Genomic DNA, 27,432 nt, shown 5'->3' with positions numbered 1-27,432 from the left:
TAATGGGGTTAAGTGGCTTGCCCAAGGCCACACAGCTAGGCAATTATTAAGTGTCTGAGGTTGGATTTGAACTCAGGTCCTCCTGACTCCAGGACCAGTGCTCTATTTACTGTGCCACCTAGCTGCCCCTGATTTTTAACTTTTAAAGAAATTTTAAGTTATTTATGTGTTTTACAGCAATTGGCCAGTTTTTCCCCTAGGGATTTAAGTGAACTAACATATCTATGTGGGATTTCGGGATGTTATTATTTTCTATATTTCAAGGGATGTAATTCATACTAGGATGAGTTTATATTCTAGGAAAAGAAAAAAAGAGGAAAAGTTCATTAGATTTTTAAAAGCCTGTTAAACTTTGATTTTAGTAATCCATAAAAGAATATTCAGGGATATAGTTACCTAATCAGAGAATAATTCTTCCCTAACTTTATGTCATTTCCAGGCAAAAATTATATAGATAGCCAATTGCATTGAGCCAGGCTTAAAAGTCAGCCAAGTGAAATAATTTTCCATTCTAGAGGAAATATACTGGGGAAACTGAGGTCATTTATCCTTCTGTTTACTGCTTTTAAACAAGCAACTTGAGGGCACCAAGCAAGCTGTGATTAGGATTCCCAGACTGAGGGAAAAAAAAGAAAAACTTGCTTTGAAGGCAAGTGAAGTTTAATGATACCACTGCAGTTTATATCAATAGTATATGTAAATTAGAAACACAGTAAGTCTTGTGTTGGAATCAGCTAGTTAGTGAAGTAAGTTCAAATTGTATAAATAAGGTTATAGTAAGTTGGGAAAGAAGTATTGAAGATAGAATTAAAAAAGAGTATAAAAAGATAGACATAAAGAAAGTACATGCACATCTAATAGAGGGTATACAGATTACGGAAGATCAAATTAAAATTGGCATATATAGCTTATAAAGGTATAAAGCACTGAAATTTTGAGAGGGAAAAGCAAAACTTATAAATGATTTTCTTAAAAAAATAAATGGACTTAATTTTGAATGATTTGGAAGGAAAAAGAGAAAAGGTTATATACCCTTAGCCCTTCAGAAAAGTACAATTTCTATCAAATAGTTTTCCAATTGTGTAATTCCTATTACATTTCTGTGCCATAATTGAGTGATTCCATTGGTCACTGCCAAAATAGCTAGATAAATATCCTTACAGCATAAAAGAAATAGCTGATTTATTCTCTAAAAATCACCTTGCTTACTGAAATCAGTGGCACCCTAAAATGTGGAACTTGTTCTGTTGAGTGAGATATTTGGGGGATTTGTTTGCCTGTCACTTACAAAAACTATGATTGCAACCAATTCCTATTGTCCAAAAGTCCTTAAAGAAACTGTGCATTCTCATTCCTATTAAAAACACTAGAGAGTGTAGAAATAAATGGACTGTTCCTTAGAATAATTAGCAGTATCTATCTGAAACCATCAACAAGCATTATATTCAATGGGGAGAGTCTAGAGGTATTTCCAATAAGATCAGGGGTGAAACAAGGATGCTCATTATCACTACTACTATTCAATATCATATTAGAAATGTTAACTTCAGCAATTAGAGGAAAAAAAAGAAATTGAAGGAATTAGAAATGGGAAGGAAGAGACACTGTCATTCTTTGCAGATGACTTGATGGTCTACCTAGAGAATCCCAAGAAATCATTCAAAAAACTACTGGAAATAATTAGCAATTTTAGCAAAGTTGCAGGATTTAAAATAAACCCCTCATAAATCCTCAACTTTTCTATCTATGTCTAGCAAGATGCAGCAGGAAGAGCTAGAAAGAGAAATCTCATTCAAACTAACCTCAGACAATATGAAATACCTGGGAGTCTATTTGCCAAGACAGACTCAGAAACTTTTTGAAAATAATTATAAAACACTTCTCACACAAATTAAATCAGATTTAAATAGTTGGACAAATATTAGCTGCTCATGGATAGGTAAAGCTAATATAATAAAAATGACAATTCTACCAAAACTAAACTACCTGTTTAGTGCCCTACCAATCAAAACTCCAAAAAATTAATGAGTTAGAAAAAGTTGTAAGTAAATTCATATGAAGAAATAAAAAGTCAAAAATTTCCAGGAATTTAGTGAAAAAAAGTACAAAAGAAGGGGACTTAGCCCTACCTGATCTAAAATTATATTATAAGGTATCAGTCATCAAAACTGTTTGGTATTGGCTAAGAAATAGAGTGGTGGAACAGTGGAATAGACTAGGTGCAATAGCAGGAAATGATTATAGTAATCTGCTGTTTGATAAACCCAAAGAGTCCAGTTATTGGGATAAAAACTCTCTTTGATTAAAAACTGCTGAAAAAAATGAAAGTTAGTATGGAAGAAACTTAGATTAGACCGATACCTCACACCCTTTACCAAGAAAAGATCCAAATGGATACAGGATTTAGACATAAAAACAATACTATAAGCAAATTAGAAGATCAAGGATTAGTTTACCTGTGAGATCTATGGAAAGGGGAGCAGTTTATGACTAAGGAAGAAATGGAGAACATCACTAAAAACAAACTAGATGATTTTGATTACATTAAATTTAAAAGCTTTTGCACAGATAAAACCACTGTAACCAAGATCAAAAGAAATGTAGTAAACTGGGAAATAATCTTTACAACTAATGATTCTGACAAAGGACTCATTTCTAAAATATACAGGGAACTGAGTCAAATTAAAAAAAAACCATTCCCCAATTGACAAATGGTCAAAGGATATGCAAAGGCAATTTACAGATGAGGAGATCAAAGCAATCCATTGTCATATGAAAAATTGCTCTAAATCACTAATTATTAGAGAAATGCAAATTAAAGCTTCTCTGAGGTACCACCTCATACCTCTCAGACTGGGCAATATGACCAGAAAGGATAATGATCATTATTAGAAGGGTTGCGGGAAATCTGGGACACTATTACACTGTTGGTGGAGCTGTGAACTCATCCAACCTTTCTGGAGAGAAATTTGGAACTACGCCCAAAAGACAACAAAAATGAGCATACCCTTTGGTCCAGCAATACCACTACTGGGTTTATACCCTGAAGAGATGATGAAAAAGGGTAAAAACATCACTTGTACAAAAATATTCATAGCAGCCCTGTTTTCCAATTCCAAAGAATTGGAAATCAAGTAAATGTCCTTCAACTGGGGAATGGCTTAGCAAACGGTGGTATATGTATGTCATGGAACACTATTGTTCTGTTAGAAACCAGGAGGGACGGGATTTCAGGGAAGCCTGGAGGGATTTGCATGAACTGATGCTGAGTGAGAAGAGCAGAACTAGAAAAACACTGTACACCCTAACAGCAACAGGGGGGGCGATGATCAATCTTGATGGACTTGCTCATTCCATCAGTGCAACAAACAGGGACAATTTTGGACTGTCTGCAATGGAGAATACCATCTGCATTCAGATAAAGAGCCATGGAATTTGAATAAAGTTCAAGGACTATTCCCTTTAATTTAGGGGAAAAAAACAGATATCTTGTTGTTTGATCTTGTTATCTCTTATACTTTTTGTTTCTTCCTTAAGGATATGATTTCTCTCTCATCACACTCAATTTGGATCAACATACAACATGGAAACAAATCAAAGACTGACAGATTGCTTTATGTGGGGGGATGGGGGGAAGTAAGATTGGGGGGAAAATTGTAAAACTCAAATAAAATCTTTAATAAAAAAAACTTCATTTATTGCTACTAAAGAACCAAAAAGGGATAGAGGAATTAAGTGAATAGAAGAAAAAAGGAATATTGTCTTTCATGCATTTAGATTGTAACAATACAAAGAATGGCTGAGTTCTTTCTCTCTATTGAATGGAGGGAATGTGAGAAATAATTCATTTGGACCTCTATTCTATTCCAGTCAGTATCAATCAATTTGATATGATCCTATAGAGATAATGAGTGACTAAAAGTTCCATATATTAGGCTCCAGAGCTGTGAGGTATAGATTGTAAGATCACTTACATAATTATAGGAAGCTAACTCAAGACCTTCCATCCTTGTTTTTCTTGTCATAGTGACCAAGCCCAGTGTGACAGAGATGAATTATATAGAAAGTCCCTCAATTTATTTTTGTATCTCCAGATCATTCTCTCATCCAAAATAAGCAGTTAACCATTTTGTAACCACATAGTCAATGTTTCACTCAATCTGTGATACTCCTGCCAATGTAATTTTTGACCCTCAAGAGCAAGGCCTATCAAAGCAATGAGATTCTGACCTTTACCATGCCTCTTTTGTAAATTTGAATATCAAAATTTATAAATCTAGGTCCCTGAAAGGAGGGGGAATGTCAAAGAATAAGGAAGATCTGAAATTCACTACATTAAAGGGACCATGGCTCCTTTAATAAAGTACCATTGACTCAGAACTCTGCCTGTAGGTGGGACAAATTTGATTCCTGCAACAACTTAAATCAAAAGTTATTTATAATTAAAACATGTTCAGTTACTAACCATGTTCAAGTGCACATAAACATAGGCTACTGTTTTCAGAATCCCTTTAAACAATGGGAACATCTTTAAGTTGACTCAAGTAATTTGCCTTTATTTGAGGCCATGCTCAACACTAAGATAACACAAGATAACTGACTTTGAGCAAGTTATTTAACCTTTCTGTGCCTTAGTGAGTAGGATTAGATGTTATCTAAAATATTTTCCAGCTCTAGCAATCTATGAGTGTAGATGATATCTCCAAGATTTTATTATTTTAATTTTTAAAAAATTCAAAAATCTATGAAGTCCTTGTCATATCAGATCACAGACTTTGGGGATGAGAAGAAACTTTCACTTTTTGTTTCAAAACTGTGTGTGTACCACTTCACACATTATATTGTGAAAGTCCTTCACCAGTTCTAGTTATTTGTATTATTTATTTAATCAATTTTCTGAGATGAATGATTAGTCCCACTTAATGTTCTGGTATGCTCAGGTCTTAATACAATTCATGAGTTTGTCATTGCTTCTGGAGAAAAACTTCCCTATCTCAGGTGGGGAGGTTGGCCTTATCAAGTTTTCGTTCCAACTCCTCTATGAAACCCAGAGAAATAAAAGAGAAGGAAATGTAAACAAGATTCGGCCTTAAACAAGGCTGGAGAAGAGGAGGACACCAGTTGGAGAGAGTAAGTGACAGTGGTTATCCAACCAGAGGATAAAATGTAGAGAGCATAAAATGGATTTAAGAGATTGTTGTAAAGATAGACTCAACAAGACTTAGTAAACTGAATGTATGAGTAGTAATAGCATCAATATGTCCTACTTCAGAGGCTGTGGTGATGAAAGTACTTTCTAAACCTTGAAACAGTTTATAAATGGGAGCTAGAAGCATCTTGTTCATCTATTTCCCAAAGAAGATTGCTAAATTCCTGCCCAGGGAATCCTTTGATCAATCATTCCCCCATGTCTAAGAGCTTTTGGCAATAGATTCCAAAGCCCAATTGTAAAATGAGAAATAGAAAATCTTTGAAATGAGAATGAGAAGAAAATGGTAGCTATTTTCACTTCAACAAGACTGAAGGAATTCCTGAGTTGGTTATTGTATTCCAAGAGTCTTAGATTTCATCACTCTTTCTCATCTTCTCCTATTAATGCTGCTCTGGCCCCACTATATCACTATAGCAAACCTTGGAGGATTTTGCCAAGCCCATGAAAGCAGATGTAATTCTCAGATATATAGGCACTCAAGGTGGGAATCTGTTAATCAAAGACACAGATGATTTAATTTAATAAACGGGACAGATAAAACCAAAGATGTTTTTAAAAAGAAAGGGAAAATTCCATAGTCAGATAATGCAACTTATAGTAGTGAAAGATCACCAATGTATAGTTATTAAAACATACTGAAAGGCATGAAATGAAAACTCTTCCTTTTAAGAAAAAAATACTTGAATTCCAACAAATGTTGAGACAAAAAATATTTTATATAACTCAGATAACTTTTTAAAAACCCAGTGGTATTTCTATCCCCTGTGTATCTTTTTTTTAAAAAATCTGACTTTAGATAGCTATAAATGTATAAACTTACCAAGGAAAGCTTCTATTTGTTTTTGAAATTCAAAATAGTGCACCTACCATGAAAAGTTTTTACAGATTGTTTGAAGTTGGATCGAAATTTGTAATTATCTCTTATAAAAAGGATAATTATAATTTGAAAAGGAGAAATCTGCCAAGCTTGTTCTTCTGCAAAATTAAAAAAAAATAAATGTTGCTTTGTTTTGCTCTAAGTAAAATTTTAAGGTCATTTCTTAAATTCATTTTTTTTCTCTAGGTATAAATTTGTCTGACAAAACAAAGCACATTTCTGACTAATAAGTCTGGTACCAGCTGGTATCTGGTAACAGGTTATAATCCTACCTAGATGGTGCATTCTTACTTTTGAGTATATTTCATTATATTATAATTACTAAAATCTGATTTGACTTTGAGAGGAGGAAAGTAATGCACTTGAAAGCAGAATGCCCATACTTGTTTGCTAGAGCAACCAAAGAGCATTCTGTTCAAAGGTATAGTGTGATCTAATGGAAAGTTTCAGAGAAGGAAATATACCATTATACCATCACTGAAGAAGTAGGGGAGCAAATGAGACAGAACAAAAGGAAGACAGGAAAGAAGAACTGAGGAGGGTCCTACCTCTGACTCTAACTTACTAGTTGAACCTGGGCAAATCATTTGATTCTCTCAGCCTTGGTTTCCTCAATTGTCAAATGGTAATAACAATTCCCCTTGTATTTACTTTAAAGTATCAATAGAGTTAATAGATGTGAGTGAACTATGCAAATGCAAGATGTTCTTTAAAATGAGTCCTACCTATTCATCACTGCATGGAGTAAGGGAATATGTTATAAGTCCATATAATTTTCATTTAGGAAAATAAGTCATTTGTAAATGTTGGAACCTGCTTTCATGACCATTCCCCCCCCCAAACAAATTACATTATATTTCTTTTGTATTTTGTTGTTCTTCAGTCATTTCAATTCTTTACTGCCTATACATATTCCTTCCATTTCTTTTTTTTTCTTATTGCTATAGTTGGCATTTCTAGTGCAAGTTTGAGTAATAATGATGGGAAAGCTCCTAGTTTATCCCCATTACAGATAATGTTTGCTCTTGGTTTGGGAAAGATATTACATCATTTTAAGAAAGGTTCCATATATTCCTATGCTTTTGAGTGTTTTTAACAGGAATGTGTTTTGTGTTTTGCCAAAAGTCTTCTCTGAATCTATTAAAATATCATATGATTTTTGCTGTTTTAGTTATTGATATGATCATGTATACTTCTAGTTTTCCTAATAGTAAATGAGCCCTATATTCCTAGTATAAGTACAGCCTGGTTGAAGTATATAATCTTCCTGATATTTTGCTCTAGTCTCCTTGCTAGTATTTTTTGTAAAATTATGGCATCATTATTCATTAGGGAAATTGGCCTACAGTTTTCTCTCTTTTTTCTGACTTTTCCTGGTTAAATTTAAAATCCTATTTTTGTTCTTGGTGCTTTCCATGGAGGGGGTGGCTGGTGCTTGTTGGTTCTTGACCTTCATTATTGAATAAGACCAAAACAACATCACTACATTTGATGCAAATTACAATGTGACCGACTGTGGCTGATCAGACCAATATGAGCTGGCTCTACCACATGTTAGGCACAAATAGTACATGTGAATACCTGGGGTGGGTCTCTAAACTCACATATGTCATGTTTCCTTTGAGTTGCTTCAATTCTGTCTTCACAGAGTGCAGCAACCTCACTGATGAGGGCATGCCATGTTGGCTGGTCCTGTGCCAGTGTCTGCCATGATGTACAATCAATTCTAAAGTCCTTCAATGAGATCTTCAGGATGTCTTGGTATCATTTGTTCTGACCCCCTTGTGAGCACTTGCCCTGTGTGAGTTTTCCATAGAATAGTTTTTCTGGCAAGCATACCCCTGCCATTCTAACAAGGTGACCAGTCTATCATAGTTACACTCTATGTAGTAATGTTGAAATACTAGGCAGTTTAGCTCGAGAAAGGACCTCAGTGTCTGGTATCTTCTCCTGCCAGGTGATCTTCAGAATCTTCCTGAGGCAATTTAAATGGAAGTGATTCAGTTTTCTGACATGGTGCTGGTACACTGCCCAGGTTTCACAGGCATATAGCAATGAAATCAGCACGATGGCTCTGTAGACCTTCAGTTTAGTAATCAGTCTAATACCTCTTCTCTCCCATACTTTCTTTCAGAGTCTCCCAAATACTGAGCTAGCTCTGGCAATGTGTGTATTAACCTCATTGTCAATGTGTACCTCCTTGGAAAGGACACTGCCAAGGTAAGTGAACTTGTCCATGGTACTCAAAACTTCTCCATTAGCTGTAATCAATAGTTTCACATATGGAAGGTGTGGTGCTGGCTGATGGAGCAACTGTGTTTTCTTGGTGTTGTTAGACCAAAATCAGCACAAGCAGCAGAGAATCCATCCATACTTTGTTGCATCTCAGCTTCAGAGGCTGCATTAAGTATACAATCATCTGCATACAGAAGATCATGTATCAACACTCCCTCCACTTTGGTCTTGACTTGTAGCCTTTTTAAGTTGAAGAATTTGCCATCAGTGAGGTAGCTGACCTTGAGGTCATTTCATCCTCAGTGAAGACATTTGATAATATGACTGAAAACATCATGCTAAAAAGTATGGGAGTAAGGACACATCCTTGTTTCGCTCCATTAGCGACTGGGAAATCTTGAGAGCATTGTCCACTATCTAGAACCAAGGCATGCATGTCATCATGAAATATATCATGGACAATACTGATGAACTTCTCCAGGCACCAAATTTTGACAAAATTTTCCATAAGCCCTCATGACTGACGGTATCAAAGGCCTTGGTCAGATCTACAAATGTTGTATATAGACTTGCTCCTGACATTTTTCCTGGAGTTTTTGGGCAACAAACACTATATTGACTGTCCCTCGACCCTTTCTGAAGCCACATTGATTCTCAGAAAGGTGACTAACTTCCAGGTGAAGAATCAGGACTTTGGTGAGAATCATACCAGCAATGACTAAAAGAGAAACACCCCTGTGATTGACACAGGACAATCTATTCCCTTTACCTTTATAGAGATGGATGATGGAGGTATCCTTGAATTGTTGAGGGAGATAACCTCTTCATGCCATATAACCTGGAAAATTTCAGTCAGCTTTTAGATGAGCAACGGAACCCCACCACCACCACCACCTTATAGATCTTAGCTGAAATAGAATCAGCATCAAGAGTTTTGCCACTTAAAAGGAACCTAATGGCATTCAAAACCTTTTTTTTCAGTTGGAACTTCAGCTAGAGACTGATTGACTTCAACTTAAGGTAAATATTAATGGTTTCTCCATTTATTGATGATGGTCCATCTTTCTAGGACCAAGTCCTTATTATTAATCAATGTGGATCTATCAGTACCGAATAATTGAGATGCACCATATGTCTTTGACCCATAAATAGCCTTCAGGGCATCATAAAAGCATTTTGTTTTTTACTGCCTGCATAAAATTGAATTTCATCTGCTTCTTACTGAACTGAATCCTGCATCTCTTGAAGCTTCACTTGTATTTTACTTTTGATGGAATTAAATGCTATCTTATTAGAAATTGATGAACTATCCTGCTGGTAAACCCTGTGGATTCTTGTTTTTCATTTAGCAACTTCTGCATTTCCCCATCATTTTCATCAAACCAGGTTTGGTGCTTGTGAGTGTTCTGGCCCAGATGAGCAGTTGCAGTGCTGTATACCAGATCTCTGAAAGCTGCCCACTCCTTTTCTGCTCCACTGTTGCCAACTGTTAATTGGTAGACCAAATTGTTGGTCTCTGCATAGCAGCCACAACCTGGCAAACTGTTTTGTCAGGAGGGCTAAACCAGGTTGACTGTAACTGAGGTAGTCTCAAGTTCATCAGTGAGTAGTGGGGGTTGTCTAGCCCAAGCATGTGAAGTCTGGAGGAATGGGCAGGTTGAGAGGGTGTGGCCACTATGCTAGAGCTGTTCATCTTTCAGGTCTATTGGATCCTTTGTTGTCCATGAATGTGTGCATGTTCCATGCACTTCTTTGAAGTTCTTGTAGATTTTTTTGTGTTTTGACCACATTGTGGGATGGATCCCCACCTGCTGCAGTAGTCAGACCAGGGTTGGGTAAGCAAACAACTTTTAGGACACTTTTCTTGCCTCTTCCTCACATATGGTTATGACTACAGCTCCAGGTGTATCCACACCTACAGCTTTATCACTTGCCTGTCACCATAGGACTTTAAGGAATGGTTATGAGTGATGTCTTTTGTTGCATGTATAAATTGGACTTAAATGAGGTGGAGTTACACAAAGTCATCTGTCTTACTCTCTCTTCCAAAATTATCATGATCCAAAATAGCAAGACAGAGTCAAGACAAATGATGATGGCTCTAGATGCAATGGATGATCTTGGCACCAAGCTCTTGCTTCAGCTGACTTCATGGCTGTTGGATTGTTCTCTTCTGTCCATTCCACCAGTGTTAGACTCCACATGCTTGGGTAGACAACCCCCACTACTCACCAATGAACTTGAAACTCCCTTGGTTACCCTCAACCTGGTTTAGCCCTCCTGACAAAACAGTTTGCCAGGGTGTGGCTGCTATGCATTTTACAGCCTCTTGGAGCCACAGGTGAGAGTTAGGTGGCTCAGATGGACATAAAGATGGAAAGCAACCCTGAAGAGGACTCAGAAGCCCTCACACACTAAAATACTAGTCTTCCTTTCTTGGTTCCTCCCATGGAGGAGGTGGCTATTTATTTATGGGCAACATGTCTGCCCTCAGACCCTTCATGAAGCCTAAAACAGTCAAGATGAGATCAAAAAGTTCATCCAACACCAGATGGATGTGTAAAAATCAAGAGAAACTAGCATAAACCAAGAGGCACTAACAAAAGAATGTGAAGACAATTTAAAAGCCAGATCTGGATGCCCAATATTGGTTATAGAAATAATAAAAAGACAAAAAATATGTTGCCCAGTGGATTCATGGAAGTTTCAGTGTACAATGTCAAAAAGCTAGATATACTCTGGATCTGAGACAGTCTTACAGAGCTGGAAGCTCTGTCACCCTAACCTTGAAGCTGACCCCATGTATCTAAGCTCTTATTAAGTTTGCAGTTGACAGCTGAATAAGCAGAGAAGTACTGCAGCACAGAGGTGAGCCAGTTCTTTTATTTTGTTGCTCTGATCTATAAAAAGAATTATGAATTCAGTCTGTGGACTTAAGCTAGATCCTGAAGCTAGGTGGTGTAGCAGATAGCACATTGGTCTTGGAGGATAGGAGTTAGAATTTGGGCTTAAACACGACTCTTACTAGCTGTGTGACTTTGGGTAAATCACTTAATCCTGTTTGCCTTGAATTCAGAGTCATCCATCTCTAGTCATCCTGATTCATATCTGACCAATGGATACAGATGACTCTGGAGGAGAAAGTGAGGTTGATCACTTAGCACGGCCCTCACTCACTCAAATCCAATTCATGTGCTTGTCATGGCATCACCTCCCTGATGACATGGTCTTTTTTTGAGAATGAAGGACAAGGGACAGATAGGTGGCATAGTGGATAAAGCACCAGCCTTGGAGTCAGGAGTACCTGGGTTCAAATCCGGTCTCACACTTAATAATTACCTAGCTGTGTGGCCTTGGGCAAGCCACTTAACCCCATTGCCTTGCCAAAACCTAAAAAAAAAAAAAAAAAAAAAAATCTCCAGAGAAAAACACAACTTGGCCTCAAGGTCAATTAGAAATTGACAGAATTCTAATATGGGAAAAAGAAACACATGTCCTTTCATAACATTAATGTTTTGAAAGGGTATTAAGGGAGTTACCTAAAAAATAAAATCAAAACAAAGGTACTAGAAAGTGAATTGACTCTGTTCTGAGGGTTTTAATAGGAGAAGGAAAAGGGAAGAAAAAAATATTTAGGTAAAAAGGAGCAGGGGCCTAGAACTTACTATTTCTCTTAAGAAGGACAAGTAAGAAGAGTCTACAAGCAATGACGAAGGGATGGAAAGAGCCACAACAGAGGAACCTTATTCATTAAAAATGGACAAAAGAGGGTTGGACACACAAAATGTTTAGTGTAAAAATTCCACAAAGAACAAAAAAGGCACAAAAGGGAGGATCATGGGAGAATGATCAGAAGCAAAACAAATTTCCTTATCTAGAACTAGAATCTAAAGGGTACCTCAGACACTTGGGAGAGGGACTAACAAACACTGTTATGTGAATATAATGGAATATTATTGCATTTTAAGAAATAAGACACTTGCTAGCTATGTGACTCTGAGCAAAGTAATTTAACCTTGTTTCCCTCAGTTTCCTTATCTGTAAAATGAGCTGGAGAAATGGCAAACCACTCCAGGATTTTTGCCAAGAAAACACCAAATGGTATCATGAAGAGTTAGACTTGACTGAAAACAATCGAACAAGTTACTTTGGTTTTAGTAAATAATAAAAATCAGAGATTTTATCATCTTCTGACCTGCAAAAATGTCTGTGAAACAAATTCTCTAAGAACAAAGGAGACTAAAGAAATTTCAGTTTTGTTTTCACCATCCCTCTGACCATTATGATGATGAAAGAATTCAGGGTAGTTCTAGTTTAGGGTTCAAGAATGTGTGAATGAAATCATGAAAGACTGACTCAACCCAGAAACATTTAGAAACAAAAAACTTATTCTGTTATGGTAACAAAATAAAGGCATTAAATAGTAATGGATATTTCAGCTAAGTAAATGGAGAAATTTGGCTGGTCAGCTGCAATCTTCAGGGGATAAGCAGCATAGGAAATTAAGGACAGTTACAAGGACATTGCAATGGGGCTGATAGTAGCCTGAGGAAGTTAGAACAGTTGCAAGAGTACTGCAACAGGGCTTAATCAGCAATCAGCAAGAGAAATGGCCTGGTTTAGATAAAAGAGCAGGGCTTGGGAAAAGCTGAGAGAAGAGTTAGGGAGGTGCTAGGGAATGCTTCAGCATTACCCCTTGGAGAGTTGGGGACAGCCTCTGAGGCTGTCAGTAAGATATACCAGTTGTATGTCTCCAGCCTCCTTCTCAGTAAGATTACTTTGAGTTTCTATAAGATAACTTTGAACAATGGGATGGAAGTCAGTGTTAATGTAAGGCAGTTCAGAAAGAGGTTAATTATTTAATATGGTCAGTACAGAACATTTTTGAGAGAAATAAACTATAACATTTTTCATTTTTCTCTGCTACATATTTCCTCTACTACAAATAGAAAGTTGAGTTTAGATTTTCAAGTTGTAAAGTTGTGAAGTTGTAAATGTCTGAACAGAGAGATGTTACCAATATCTGAACCTTATTTGCCTCCCTAGCTAGTCACAATTGTGCAGCAATTATTAGATTTTATTTGTTCCTAAATTCATTCAGACCCAGTAGCTAGCCATTCTGAGAGTCTGAAATTCTTCACCACTGTCAACCTGGAGGAAAGACTATCATTCAGCTAGTTCTGATGGAATTCATTCAAAGGAAATTTCCTACCTGGGAAAATCAAAGGTTCTCTCTTTGATGAGACCCAGTCTTGCTTTCAAGGGGACTCTTAAAACCTGGTTTTGTTTTGCCCCACCCCCCCGCCTGACTTTTTTTAGGGAGAAACTGACAGTAACTCAAAATGTATTAGGAGGAGAGCTTTGGGAAGGATTTAGGGTTGGAGGGGAAATGTTAGATTTTTCAGTCAGGGAACCTAAGTGGAAGTGCAAGTCCTACCACTACAGCTAATTAGTTTATGATCCTGGGCCAGTTAATAATTTCTCAAAGCTTTAATCTCCTCATCTGTAATATGTGGAAAATAATTAGTCTACCTACCTCACTGAGGTCTAGGGAAATGTATTTTGTAACATGTACAATTTTAAAGGAATATTTTAAGGTGGCAAATGAATATATTATTTCATATAATTCTCACTGCTCCCCTGTGTGGCAGATACAATTATCATTACAATTTAACAAAGGAAGAAACTGAAATTTAAGAAAGTTAAATGACTGCCAGGATAAAAGTCTGAGGCAGCATTTGAACCCAAGTCTAGTACTATGGATTTGTAGTCAAAGGACCTGGATTTAAATCCTATCTCTTAATTTCAGAAAAACTTGAGAAGACTTGTATAAACTGATGCAAAGTAATGTGATAAGATAGGAGAAATAACTAAAAGATGGGAACTCTGATCAACAATTCTCAAAGGTTCAGAATGAAATGTTAACTGTCTCAAGATAGAGAACTGATTGAAAAATGCAGATTAAAACATTTTCTCTTCTTTTTATTTGGGGGGGAGAGGGAGGACAAGATAAATGAGGGAATTTTTATTTTACTACACACAATTGTAATAAATTTTGTTTTTTTTGTTTCAAAAGGCTGAAGAGAAGTTGTGAGAGAATTTAGAATCATAAATAAAATTGAATTTAAAAAAAATCCTTTTCCTAACTACTACTTTATGTGACACCAAGTGAGTCAATTCCTCTTTTTGGGTTTCAGTTTCTTTATCTGTTAATTGAGAAGTTTTGACTATGAGACCTTGATAGTCCTTTATGGCTCCAAATCCTATGATTCCAAGTCTCCCCTGAGATAGGTTATTAGAGGTTATTAGAGCAACAGCTATTATAGAGGAATGACATGAGAATTTTTGACTCAGGCTTCTTGTCCCTACTGTGTTAGGGAAAGAAACTCTGACTCAGACTTCTTACTACAATTATGATAAAAAGAAGACACTTCATTGATCTCTAGTCTAAGCTTCCAAGGCACTGTCACTGGAAGTTAGAATACAAAACCTACAAAATCAAGGTTGAGAGACAAGTTACAGCTCCTGTTTTGATCTGCTGACAGGTATCCTTATCTTCCCCCCTTCTGTTGTTTCCAAACGTGTTTACCTTTTCCCTTCCTACTTTCTGTAAAATTCCATTTTTCTATGTTGCTTATGAATTCATACTCTGTATAAAGTGACTAAGTCATTCTATGGGTTCTTCAAGTCTACTCTGAGCATAATAAAATACTGCAGATAACTATCTTGGCATCACTGATTTTTATAATTGACAACAGTACCTAATAAATGAATCCTCAGATAATTTTTATCTCAGAAGGTTATAAATCTGTAGAGTAGGATGCATTTTCCTTCCTCCCTGTGAAACACTACTAAAGTGGCTACTTTTTGAGTAGATATATAGAATAGAGGGGTCTGCTTTTGCAAGATAGGCTGCCATTATTTCTAAGAGGCCATCCTGGACTTAGCAGACCTAAAAACTACTACCTAATCCTTAGTGATTCAAAACTTTGTTCACTCTTTTTCCATTCCAAATTCATTCTCTTTCATTGGGAAAACAAATTAAAATAGAAGTTGAGTAGTTCTGCCTACTACTGTCTTTTATCATCCAAAAGAGTAATGGACAGAGCATTGTGATTAGAGTAGTGGTGAGATATAAAGCAGTACCTAAGGCCTCTCAGTGGGAAGGAGAAGTAAGAGGTAGAAAAAAGTCTATAAGTGAATTTACTAGAATACTCCTGGCAGTCAACAACTGACTGAATGCTTTTGCTTCTAGATAGGTTTGGCAGGAATTTCAAAGGCAGGTGAGAAAGCTAGCTATCATATTAGGGAAAAAAATAGAAAGTGTACTCTATATAATGCTTTGTTTTGGGGGTTTTTTTTGTTTTTTTTTTTTTAGGTTTTTGCAAGGCTAATGGGGTTAAGTGGCTTGCCCAAGGCCACACAGCTAGGTAATTATTAAGTGTCTCAGGCTGGATTTGAACTCAGGTATTCCTGACTTTAGGGCTGGTGCTTTATCCACAGCACCACCTAGCAGCCCTATATAAAGCCTTGTTAATGAGGGCTCAGGGATTGAGTGCCTAATTTTTTTCCCTAGTCTTTCTCTAAAAGACTGTCTGCTCCAGAGCCACAATTATTAATTCTGACACTTGGGGTTGAGAGAATCATGTAGTCTCTGCCCTGGATGAGTACATTTGCAGTCAGGGAGAGGTGGCCCATTCCCAGAAAGGTGGATCTATGCCCCCATGTTGTGTAGTGACCAACCTTCTGACTAACTTTTCAACCCCTGGGAAGAGATGAAGGTGGGAAAGTAACAAAGAAGTGTACTGATTCAAAAAAATTCCACTATCACTTTAAGTTTAGACAGTCAATGAAACAATAAATCAAGCTTTAATCTGTGGATTTCAAAAGTGCAAATGTTCACATTGAAAATTTAACAATGGATCCCAACAGCAATGGGACCACCGCCAGTGGTAACCTACAAGGAAAAGGAGGCAGACACATTATAGATGTGTGGTTGTGGCGCAGAGTGGCATAAGGAGGTACAAGGGTACTAGTAGACTAAGTCTCAGACAGAGACTGGGAATCATTGCAGGGAAAAAGTATGTCCCCTTGCCTATCAGTCCCTTATGGGGAAATCCCATTTCACCCTGCTTTGCTTATGATTCTGGATAACCTCATCTTCACTTCCTAGCAAGTCTATATCTTAAAATGGTATCCACCTCTCACCTTGGAGATGTTGAACTAAGTAACTTAAACATCACAATACAGTACAATGTATGAATAATCACCTCCTCCCATTCTGATCCCAATTTGAGCTCCTCATACTAATATCTATGCTTTGTATGCTGTATATTACCATATATTTGACTATGTCTTCTAATTATTGCTGTTTGAACGGCATCCATATTTTCTCTTGAACCTGAGTTTTCTAGAACAGCAAAACCATTTTCTAGTCTCTCCAGTATACTATGAAGTACTCTGTACCTAATAGGCATTCAGGGAATAGTTTTGTCCATAAAGGAGTATAAGTTCAGAATTTCTTCAGTTTATATTCTTTCCCCCAAAATCTATTGGGAAAAGGGATTGGAGGGATATGTGCATGACCATAAGGCCTGCCCCAGGACAGAGACAAAGATACAAGATGAGGGACAGTCAGAGCCACTCATTCAGAAATTAAAGTGAATGTTCCAGTGCCCCTCCTAGACTCCTCCTATTAAGAGTCCTCTACTCCACTTGTCTGGGTCTCATCTGCCAAATAAGGGAGATGGATTATTGCCTGAGGACTTTTCCAATATTAAATTGTTACTATTGGATCCTGATGGTCCCCGTTATCTGCCCAACAGCTGGATCTTTACTTGGGTTTCCAATCTTCCCACTTTACCATTTATTAAAAGCATATCAATCTTCACACCTCATCTCTTCAATGAAGCCTTCCCTGCCCTGACTAGCCCAGACACAGCAAATCTCTCCTACCTCTTTATACCACTTAATGTTTGTAAACTTCACTAAGCACTTAAATGCATCCTAAAGTTCTTAACCATACTATGGACTCACAGTATGTTTAGCTATTTCCACTCCTTAATCTATTCAGGATGTAAAAGCTCTGAAAGAACATTCATCTTTATAATAATCTTTATGATTCCTAATAACAGTGTCAATATTTAATGTTTTCTAAATGGTTCACATATTTCCCTATTTTCCATAGCTGGCAACCTGTACCTTACACAGGCTGAAGAGAGAACTCCATGTTTAACTAGCACTTAGTTGACTTTATTCATGTTTTGGATTTCTGGCATAGCCACTTCCATTGAGTTAACTAGATGGCTCAGTCTTTTCAAAGTCACTTTTGGTGATATAAGTAAATTAAGGGAGAATGAAAAAAAATTTATGTCAGATCTATGAATAAGTGAAATTTATGGTGAAACAAAAGCTAGAGAGGGTCACAAGAAGTAAAAGAGAATTTTGATTTCAAAACAAATGCAATCAAAATTAAAAGGGAAGAAGGGAATTAGGGAAATGTTTTATAAGTTTCTCGATAAAGGTTTCATTTTTTCAAATATATAGGAAACTGAGTGAAATTTATAAAAATAAGAGCCTTACCCAATTGACAAATGGTCAAAGGATATGAACAAGCAATTTTCAGAAGAAATAAAAGATTTTCAGTTTTCAAAGAAATCAAGTCACATGAAAAATGTTCACTATTAATGAGAGAAATGCAAATTAAAACAACTCTGATCTGACAATTCATATTTATCAGACTGCATCCCAGAGGTGAGTTCTGAACTGATCCATCCATTCTGGAAAACAATTTGGAACTACATCCAAATGCATACTTGTTAACCCAACAGTACTACCTCTAGGCCTGTATTCCAAAGAGATTAAAGAAAAAGGAAAGGGGCCCAACTGTACAAAAATTTTTATAGCAGTTCTTGTGGTGGCAAAGATTTAGAAATTGAGGGGATTCCCATCAATTAGGACAAATTGTGGTAAATGATTGTGCTAAAAGAAAAGATTTATATAAACTGACACAATCTGAAGTGAACAGAACCAGGAGAACACTATACACAGTAACAGCAATATCATAGCGACTATCAACTATTAAAGACTTAGCTACTCAGATCAATACAAGAATCCAAGTCAATTCCAAAGGACCCATGATAAAAAAATATTATCTATTTCCAAAGTGATTTGATGAACTTATTGTTTCTGAAACATGTCTAAAACTGAAATCTTTTGTATGACTTTATAATACGATATTGTATTGCTTACTTTCTCAATGAGTGGCGGAGGGCCTGGAGGGAGAGAATTCAGAACTCAAAATGTAAAAAAAAAAAAAATGCTGAAAATAAGCAATTTTTAAAAAAACTTCCCATTTGGAAGATAATCCCTGTAGTGGACAATGAAAATCTCACCAAGTACTAAAAAGGAGAAAAGGATACAATCTCTTACTATTTTAGATAATTTAACTTGCTAAACAGTTGCTGACCTTCATATGTTCAGGTGGAAACAGAGAGAGAGAGAGAAAACAAGCTAGTAGAGGGAGAGTGGGAGGGAGATAGACAGAAAGATCAGACAAACTCAAGGAAATTTAATTGTTTATTCTAAAACCCCCAATTCAATTATTTCCATCCAACCTAAGATCCAAACAGATTGGTCCAGCAGAACCTGTGGTAAATTGGGAGAGGGAAAGGTAGATAAAATCAAATTCTCCATTTGGTTTTCCACTGGGACTATTCAATCCAACTGCTGACCAACATGTCTCCTGGAAGGAAATACTGGAGAAGTTTCTCTCATTTTTAAATCAGTCCAGGATCATGTAATAACCATATGTATAAAGACTTAACCACATGGTTTCATGAATGGTTCTTTTCCTGTTTTTTTTATATGGAAAATATTTGTTTATTGATGCTTGTCTACTTCACAATAAAAAAAAAAGAAAATTTAAGTATAATTTCTAAAAATTCTGGGTAAAGAAATATATTCTACTGGCTTCTTCATGAGCTGCCCTACATCCCAACTTCCAACCAGCTAGGTGAATGTCCTAAGGGACTAGAGAACCTGCAAGCAGTCCATAGACACCATTCAAGTATTGTGTCCTGCTGGGAATAGTTGTGGGCTCTTGTGTCACCCAGCTTAGGGGCCCAAGGGATGGCCTGAGGATTACTGGGAAGTAGGTACTAAGAGGGGATGGAAAACAGGGACCAGAAGCAACCCCCATACAGAGAAAACCAGGAGGACAGCATTAAACCAAAGGTTTTAAGGAAGACATGAGCTTGTCCTGAGGAACTCCTTGAGGACAGACTGTTCTCAGTTTTTGTCACTGAACCCCTAGTTCCTGGCAGAGTGCCTCCCCCATAGCAGGCACTTAAGAAATGCAACCCTAGCAGCCACAGGCAGGAATCTAGCATGGAGAGAAAACACAATCCTGTGTTAGGCAGAACAGGTCTCCTGGAGCGGAGGGGGCTTCTCCCTGCACTCAGTTGAGCCCAGCCTTTTCTAGGTCCTCAGGTAGGATGCGGCCCTTCTTGCGAGCCTTGGCCTTGCGACGTTCTATGTTAGCCACCTTCTTCTTGCGCAGGTTGCGGCGCCGCTTGTCCTGCCTCTGTTGCATCTTCTCCACCACGTGGGCTGTGCGCTTCTCCCACTGCCGCTTCCTCTGGGCTCGCCGCTTCTCCTTGCGTTTCAAGGCTGCCTTCAGAAGCTCTTCGTTGTCACGGATCTTCACCCCTTCAGCCTTGTACAGGAGATTTGTCCACTTCATTTTGGTCTCCATCTCCCGAGCCTTCTCCTCATCCTGTTCCTTCAGCTCCTCCAGCTTGTTCTTGCGGGCCTGCACACGCTCCAACAACTGTTTGTAATTCTTTCCTGTCAGGGGGGTCAGGTTCCCCTTTACTCGCTGCCTCTTTTCTTTCTTCTTCTGGGCCTTGTTGACCGGCCCCTCATTTACCTCCAACTTGTTGAATACCAGTTCAGTCAGGCCCTTGGGATCCCCCTTTGGGGGCTCTGGGCTAGCCTCCTTGGCTTCAGTTTTGGCCTCAACCTTGGCTGCCTTCTCCTTGGCCCGGAGCTCCTTCCGCTTCCGCTTCTTCCTCTCCCGTTCCAGCTTCCTCCGCTGCCTCTTCTCCAGGGCGGCAGGAGATAGCTCTTTGGTGCGGCCCTGGAGGGATCAAATGAAGATGAAGTTTCCAAAAGTGTCAGTGGGAAAAGATCATGGAGTGTCAAAGTTAGAACCTTAGTCTGTAAGTCTGTAAGGACCTTAGTCTAGTCTGCCTGTATTTTACAGATGAACAAGAAAGCCTAGGGATAGGAAGAGGCTCAAGCTCACACTGAAGGATAAGTTGGATCTGGAATCTAGGTCTCCTGATGCCTAGGCCAGGACTCTTTCTCCTGTAGAATGCTGCCTTAGTAGGAAATAGAGGAGAACGAAGGGGGCTCTACTTACATATCATATTTACTCACTTTTAAAATTCCTTCACCATCCTCCTCAAGTCCTCCAATATTCTTACCCATAAAACAAGTGAGCATAATCCTGCTCTGAAGAATTGCTCTGTGCCAATCTCCAAATCGGCCTCTAAAGACCTAATTAGAGCAGGTGAAGAAAAGTGGATCCATATAGATGGAAAAACATGCATTTATAATCTGTATAGTTAAAGACTCCTTTATCTAAACCAACAAATTATTGCTATTAATTACAATAATCTTATCCTTCCGAGCACCTGGGTTCCCCTGTCATTTCACCTTTTGCATTTACTATCTGTGTGACCACGAGCAAATCCTCTAAACGGGTGGGACTGTAAATTTCCTCATCTACAAAATGAAAGAAATGGACCTACTTTCCAGCTCTAAACCTATGAATCAATATTGCACTTTAAGTATTTTCCCTACATTGTATCATCTGATTCTAACCACAGTGAAGTAGAAGCTACTCTTATCTCCATTTTAGAGATGAGGAGATAGAAGGAAGTGTCTGAGATGGATTGTGAATCTGGCTCTTCCTGGCTCCAAGCCCAGTGCTCCATTCTCTAAGCAAGACTGCCTTTTGAAACAGTGCTAAACACAGTTTACATCTCTTCAGCTGCTCTAGCAAGCCTTTTAAGGTATGGAGCTGTTGGTTTTAACAACTAATTAAGAGGCAGATATATGGAAAACTAAACCTCTTTTCTCCTCTTTAGTGTCTGAACTGTAAATTCTTTTATTACATTCTAAGAATCCTGAGGGCAGGGAGTATTTTTTTATCTTTCATCTCCCTTAGCACCTACCATGAAACACAGCACAGAAGGTGTTTAATTAATATTGACCAAATTTGGCCCTAGAGAAGAGATGAACATATGTAACTCCTTCCCTTCTTCAAGGTGGGAAATGGGGGGAGGTCCTATGAGTAGAGATCACTGCATTCTATCAGACACAGAGGATGTGCTGCTTGGTTTTACCAAACTGCTTTTCTCTCATTGGGAAAGAATGGAGTAAGTAAATGTAAAAACAAAATATAGTAATAAAAATAAACCTGAAATAATAAAAACAAAAAATATTTGATGAATGAATAAACGAAAGGAATGCTTAATAAAGATAGCAGTTCTATTTGTCAGCTGAGAGAAGCCCAAATCAGATTAGGAGTTAAATACAGAGGGCCTATAGATAATAAACCTACCTGACCACTGGCCTCCTGTATTTTCTCATGGAGCCGCTGGCGCAGAATGTCCATGGCTAAGAAGGAGACTGGCTTGCTGTTAGGAACAACTGTGAGAAGGATTTGAGTCAAGAATTACTTTAGAAAGAGCATGCTGAATAAGATACTCATTTTTAGATAAAGTCATCATGGAAGTTTTTTTGTCTGATTATGCAATTTGTGTCATGGTTTAGTTTTCTTCCCTGGTACTAGGGGAAGAAAGAAGGAAGGAAAGAAGAAGCAAATGCACTGATAATTAAAAAATGTTGTAATTTAATTTAAAAATCCTTTAATAAAAAAAAAAAAGGACGATGTAAGGTTTAAACAGTTAAACAAAGAGGCCTACAGACCTGGGTCCTTCTAAGCCTGGTTTTCCTATTTATTCCCTATCTTGATGTTGGGCAAGCCTCTTAGACAAGATGTCCACTAAGGTCCCTCCCAGCTCTGACATTCTAGAGCTCACCTTAAAGCAGGATCTGTCTCATTTTTCCCTACAGGGTGTCTTTGTTGCCACCTTGTAGAGCAATTACACCAACTCAGACTTGAACTTAAATTCCCTTTATATTATGCCCAGTCTTTCCTTGACAATCTCTTATAAGAGCCAGTGATGGCCCACTATACTGATAGCTCTAAATATCAGGAAGTTGTACCAAAATCTAAATTTACCTCTCTGAAACTTTAAACCCTCTGCTCCTAGCTTTGTCTGTGGAAGCCATGAACCGCCCCCCCCCCGCCCCGCCCCACGAAGCAACCCTTCAAATACTTATGACCATTCTCAGGTACCCATTAAGTCTTCTCAATCAAGAATCATTGGGGGCAGCTAGGTGGCGCAATGGATAGAGCACAGGCCATGGAGTCAGGAGTACCTGAGTTCAAATCCAGCCTGAGACACGTAATAATTACCTAGCTGTGGGGCCTTGGGCAAGCCACTTAACCCCACTGCCTCGCAAAAACAAACAAACAAAAAAAAAAGAATCACTAGGGCAGTTAGGTGGTTAAATAGATAGAGAAAGGCCCTAGAGTCAGGAGGACCTGAATTCAAATCCAGTCTCAGACACTTAATATTTATTTAGCTGTGACCTTGGGCGAGTCACTTAACCCCAATGCCTTGCAAAAAAAAAACCATTTTTCCATTTATAAGGCATTTTATACATACAGAATCACAAAATCTAGAATATGAATCCTTAAAGACCTAGTCCAATCTTTCATTCTACAGACGGAGAAAAAGAACCTAGAGGGGGAAGTAATGCCTACAAAGATTAACAGCTACTGGCAGAACAAGGACCAAAACTCACATATCCTAATTCCTAGTTCCCTATTCTATCACACATAGCTGTCTCTGAAGTCAAGGGGGTTTGGTGAACAAGTTCATACTTCCCTCCTTTCTCCTTTTTCTTCAAGGGTTCAAGACTTGCAACCCTCATATTTGCTAAAATGAAACCTTCATCTCTTTTTGGTCTATCCACAGAAGTCACCTTCTCCTAAATTCTTGTCATTTCAGGTACCCATATCCACCACATTCCCATCTGGATCAGTCAAATATCCATGGTGTTCTAGATAGAAATATACCATCAGTTATAGAATTTTAGAGTTGTCCCTGTTCCACTAAAATCCTCCTTCAGTGCCAATATGGCAGCTTGGTATAGCAAGGAAAGCTGCTGTGACTCTGGAGTCAGAGGTCCTGGGGCCAAACCCCACTGCTGATGCTGACTCCTTGTATAGATCTCTTCCTTCTCTGTTATATCATCTGTAAAACCAAGGAGGTGGCCTCTAAGGTAGCTTTTAGCTCTAGATCTCTGAACCTACTTCCTTTCTATGCTAAAATGATGATTCCAGATCCCTGAACACTATCACAAGGGAGAACAAACTTTGGCAGATCTTCCTTTAAGCTGAAAAGGGTCCTGATGTGGGCCTGGTGAGGAAGGGGAATCAGGGTCTACCACCTCCCAGTAGTATACTCTGTCATGTCTCCAACATACAATGTCTGCTTGGTACAAGGATAAGAGAATGTTTTCACTTCAGTTTAATAAATCCTTCTCACCTACCATTACACTGGAGCCTCTCACCTGTGGAGTGTACAATGGAACAGGAACCTGCCTTCCCTACTATGATTGCAGGTTTCTTGGCACTAGGAGCTTCGGAGCATTTGCTGTCAGAGGGTTTATTCTGGACCTTGTTGGCCTTTTCTTCTTGCTTCTGGGACTTCTTTTTCAGCTCCTTCTTTTTTTTCTTCTTTGGAGGTCGAGTAGTTTCTAGATCACCAGTTTTGGGAGCTAAAACAAAGAAGAAAAAAGGGCATTCTAGTCCCTGTGACACAACAGGAAACCTAAAACTTTTGGATCATTTTGAGAACATACAAGAGGAAGGGTGGTGTAGTAGAAAGAGCCCTGGGCTTGGAGTAAGAGAATCCAGACTTGAATTCTAGTTTCATTACTGGAAACCTTGATCAAAGCATTTCCCCTTTGTGAGGTACAACTAGATGATCTCTTCTCTTTCTTTCAATTCAAAATTCTATGATTAGGATGGAAGGACTCTGAAGGAGTTGGTACACAAATCAAAACCCCATCCTTAAGTGTTCCTCCCCTTCTTTGAATTCCTATAATACATACTATTTGCACTATAACTTTGGTTATAATTTGGTTGTTTTAGGTTTTGGTCTTTGGTTTTTCTGTCATGTCTGACTCTTTGTGACCCCAGTTGGGGTTTTCTTGGCAAAGATGCTCTAGTGGTTTTCCATTTTCTTCTCCAGTCATTTTACAGATGAGTAAACTTAGTCAAACAAGATTAAGTGATTTACTTGCCCAGCGTCACAAAACTAAATGTCTAACACCAGATTTGAACTCAGGAAAATTAATCTTCTTAACTCTCCAAGCCTATACTTTTTATTTTATTTTTATCTATTTAAGGCAATGGGGCTAAGTGACTTGCCCAAGGGCACATGGCTAGGCAATTATTAAGTGTCTGAGGCCAGATTTGAACTCAGGTCCTCCTAACTCCAGGGCCAGTGCTCTATCCACAGCACCACCTAGCTGCCCTCCAAGCCTATTCTTGAAGACAGCTGAACTTCAACTCCAAGTTTCAGTCGCTATCTCACCCTGGAATCTAGTCCCCTTCTGCTCCTGGCCAACTCTGCCTCAGAACATTTTGGGTAGGGGTTCATGTTGCCCATCTTTCATTCCCCTTTTAGCCCTTTTTTCTAACTCTTTGGATTTCAACATAAAAACATTCCATTAACAACTTCCCTGTCCTGCCTCCCACTGCAGGTCTCTTTTCTGTGTTGTTTTCCTCCTATTAGAATGCAAACCTCTTGAAGGTAAAGACTATCTTCCTTTTTCTTTTTATTCCTATCCCCAATGTAGCATAGTGCCTAGCATTCAGTAATAAATGCTTGTTAATGGGCAAAAAACTGGGCAGAGAATGTGTTCAATAAATAATACCTGTCGATTATTCTTATAATTTCCTTCTAATTTATCTGAAGGATCTTGTTGGGTGTCCCCCCCCAAAAAAAGCCTTAGATGACCAAAAAAATCTACCTAGTAGATAAATTATGCTTTGATTCTAAGTATTAACAATAATAAACCATCACCACCATACTTTTTTGAACTTATAATTAATCTAGTATATGAAAACTCTCAGATGAAGAAATTCCCCTATCTACATTGCAATATCAAATTAGTAAACTCTTAGTTGATTTGGCAATAGATTTAACATACATTTACTCACCTGACTTCCATAGTAAAGGAGGTGAAGCAAGAAGTTCTGAAAGAGGAAATGTTTTGCCCAAATAAATGACAGGCCTAGTCCTAGAACTCAGATTTTTCTGTATCTCCACTATCCTTTCATATAGACCACTATGCCTCTTAACCTAAGTGGGAAGTCAAAGTGATCTAATGATAAGTTTGGAGTCTGAGGATGGGAAAGAAAAACCACCTGATTCTTTTTTTCCCCAAGAACTTTATGAATTACCCCATTTTCGTTTCTGTGGCTCCAGAGTCTGCTGGGAACAGATTTTCTTCGCTAGATTCTGCAGGTAGGAGTCTTTGGCCACCAGTGATGCCATTGGGAAAGAGAAGGAATCACTGAATCCTGTTGGAAAACTTCAACTACTCCTTGAAAGACATAGGGGATCTACTGTACCTGAAATGAGAAAAAAAAAAAGAGCTAGTAGAAGAAGCCAGGTGCCCAAGAGAACAAGTTGTCCTTTCACAGGGGTCCTCTTGTATGTAGGGTAGAGGATGCCCTGTCCAGAAGGGTCAGAGAACGCTATTCTTCCCCTTGCCCCCCCATACACAAAATCTCCAAAATACAGTTTAACCATATCTGGGGCTCAGAAGGAAAAAATCCTTTTGGGGGAGGGGGGATGGAGTTTCCCACACACACAACGGGGCCTTTAGAAAATCATGCGCTTGTTTTTGTGTAAATGTCTGTGTGTGCATCTATTGATCTGTGTGGTTAAATATAGATTTGCCTGTTTCTATTCGAGGCTGTCTGGATGCATATCTTTGCCCGCAGCCGTGTCTGTGCTTTCTTAGACATCCGCAGGTCAGGGTCGGCTAATCAATGATCATTTTTAATCTCTACTGTCTCTCTAGCACTGATTTAGCTGGGATAAGGAGGAACGCAAAAAGGGGTGCGTGCCTGCTCTAGGGGAGCCCACAAGGGTCTAGGGCCTGGACTGTTCATGTCACGGACTACTGCGGGTGGCTGAAGCAGCATGAAGAGAACCGGTGTCCAGTAAGACCCGGCCCCTCACCTTGTTCCTTTGTTTTATAGGGGGAGATGTGTGACCAAATAGGGGGTTCTTAATCTTTCCTATGTCATGGAACTCTTCTCAAATGAATGCTTTTAGGAGTTGGCTGGGTGGGCAGCGGCCCTGGAGTCAGGGGGGCCTGAGTTCAAACCCGGCCTCAGACACTTAATAATGACCTAGCTGTGTGGCCTTGGGCAAGCCACTTCACCCCATTGCCTAGCAAAAATGAAAAAAAAAAATACTAATAAAACAATGCTTTTAAATGCAGGAAACAAAATGAATGGAAGGAAATGAGGGAAACCGATTCTGTAGAAACACTCTCGTCCAGAGGTCCGGGGCATGGCTGGGGGGAGCGGGGCCCGGTGAGTCTGCGAGGACGCCCGCCGGGGACGGCAGGGACCCTCGTGGGGGGCGCGGGGCCCAGGGAGGAAGGGGAGGGGCAGGAGCCGCGGTGGCGGGGAGTCGGGGACCCCCAGACGCCGGTACTCACCGCACTCCCGCAGCCGCACCGGCACCTCGCCCCCGGCACGCTCGCAGCGACAGGCCGGGCTAGGAGACCGCCGAGCGACGGAAGGCGGCGTTCGATTGGCTCGGTCTAGCGGGTCGACTGCAAAGGGGGCGGGCCGAGACCTCAAAGGATTGTGGGTGCCGGAGAACCGGAAGTCTCTGAGGGAAGGTAGCCAATCGAAGCCTCTCCTGGGAAGTGGGCG

The 27,432-nt window shown here is 38.9% G+C and overlaps 1 protein-coding gene across 1 annotated transcript; it reads right to left on the bottom strand.

Moving 5' to 3' along the window:
- Positions 1–2,968: 2,968 nt before the first annotated feature.
- On the bottom strand, positions 2,969–27,315 carry SURF6 (surfeit 6). Its single transcript, XM_074210790.1, has 5 exons — positions 27,213–27,315; positions 25,939–26,109; positions 24,039–24,245; positions 21,955–22,043; positions 2,969–20,463 (listed from the first exon to the last, which is right to left on the bottom strand). Exons 2-5 carry the CDS (start codon positions 26,030–26,032, stop codon positions 19,783–19,785), a joined length of 1,071 nt encoding a protein of 356 aa, XP_074066891.1. The 5' UTR covers positions 26,033–26,109; positions 27,213–27,315; the 3' UTR covers positions 2,969–19,782.
- Between the last annotated feature and the right edge of the window lie 117 nt (positions 27,316–27,432).

Source organism: Macrotis lagotis, chromosome 1, assembly GCF_037893015.1.
Source record: "Macrotis lagotis isolate mMagLag1 chromosome 1, bilby.v1.9.chrom.fasta, whole genome shotgun sequence".
NCBI classification, from domain to species: Eukaryota; Metazoa; Chordata; class Mammalia; order Peramelemorphia; family Peramelidae; genus Macrotis; species Macrotis lagotis.
Note: the sequence above shows the minus strand (reverse complement) of the source record. Positions and strands in the feature narration are given on the sequence as shown.

What these genes read in the sequence shown, in the direction of transcription:
- SURF6 (XM_074210790.1), bottom strand. Translation starts at nt 26,032, where the DNA reads ATGGCATCACTGGTGGCCAAAGACTCCTACCTGCAGAATCTAGCGAAG. An exon ending in GCCACAGAAACGAAAATGGG is followed by an intron (nt 24,246 to 25,938) that starts GTAATTCATAAA and finishes TCTTTGTTTTAG; the next exon opens with CTCCCAAAACTGGTGATCTA. An exon ending in TACAGGAGGCCAGTGGTCAG is followed by an intron (nt 20,464 to 21,954) that starts GTAGGTTTATTA and finishes TGATCCCTCCAG; the next exon opens with GGCCGCACCAAAGAGCTATC.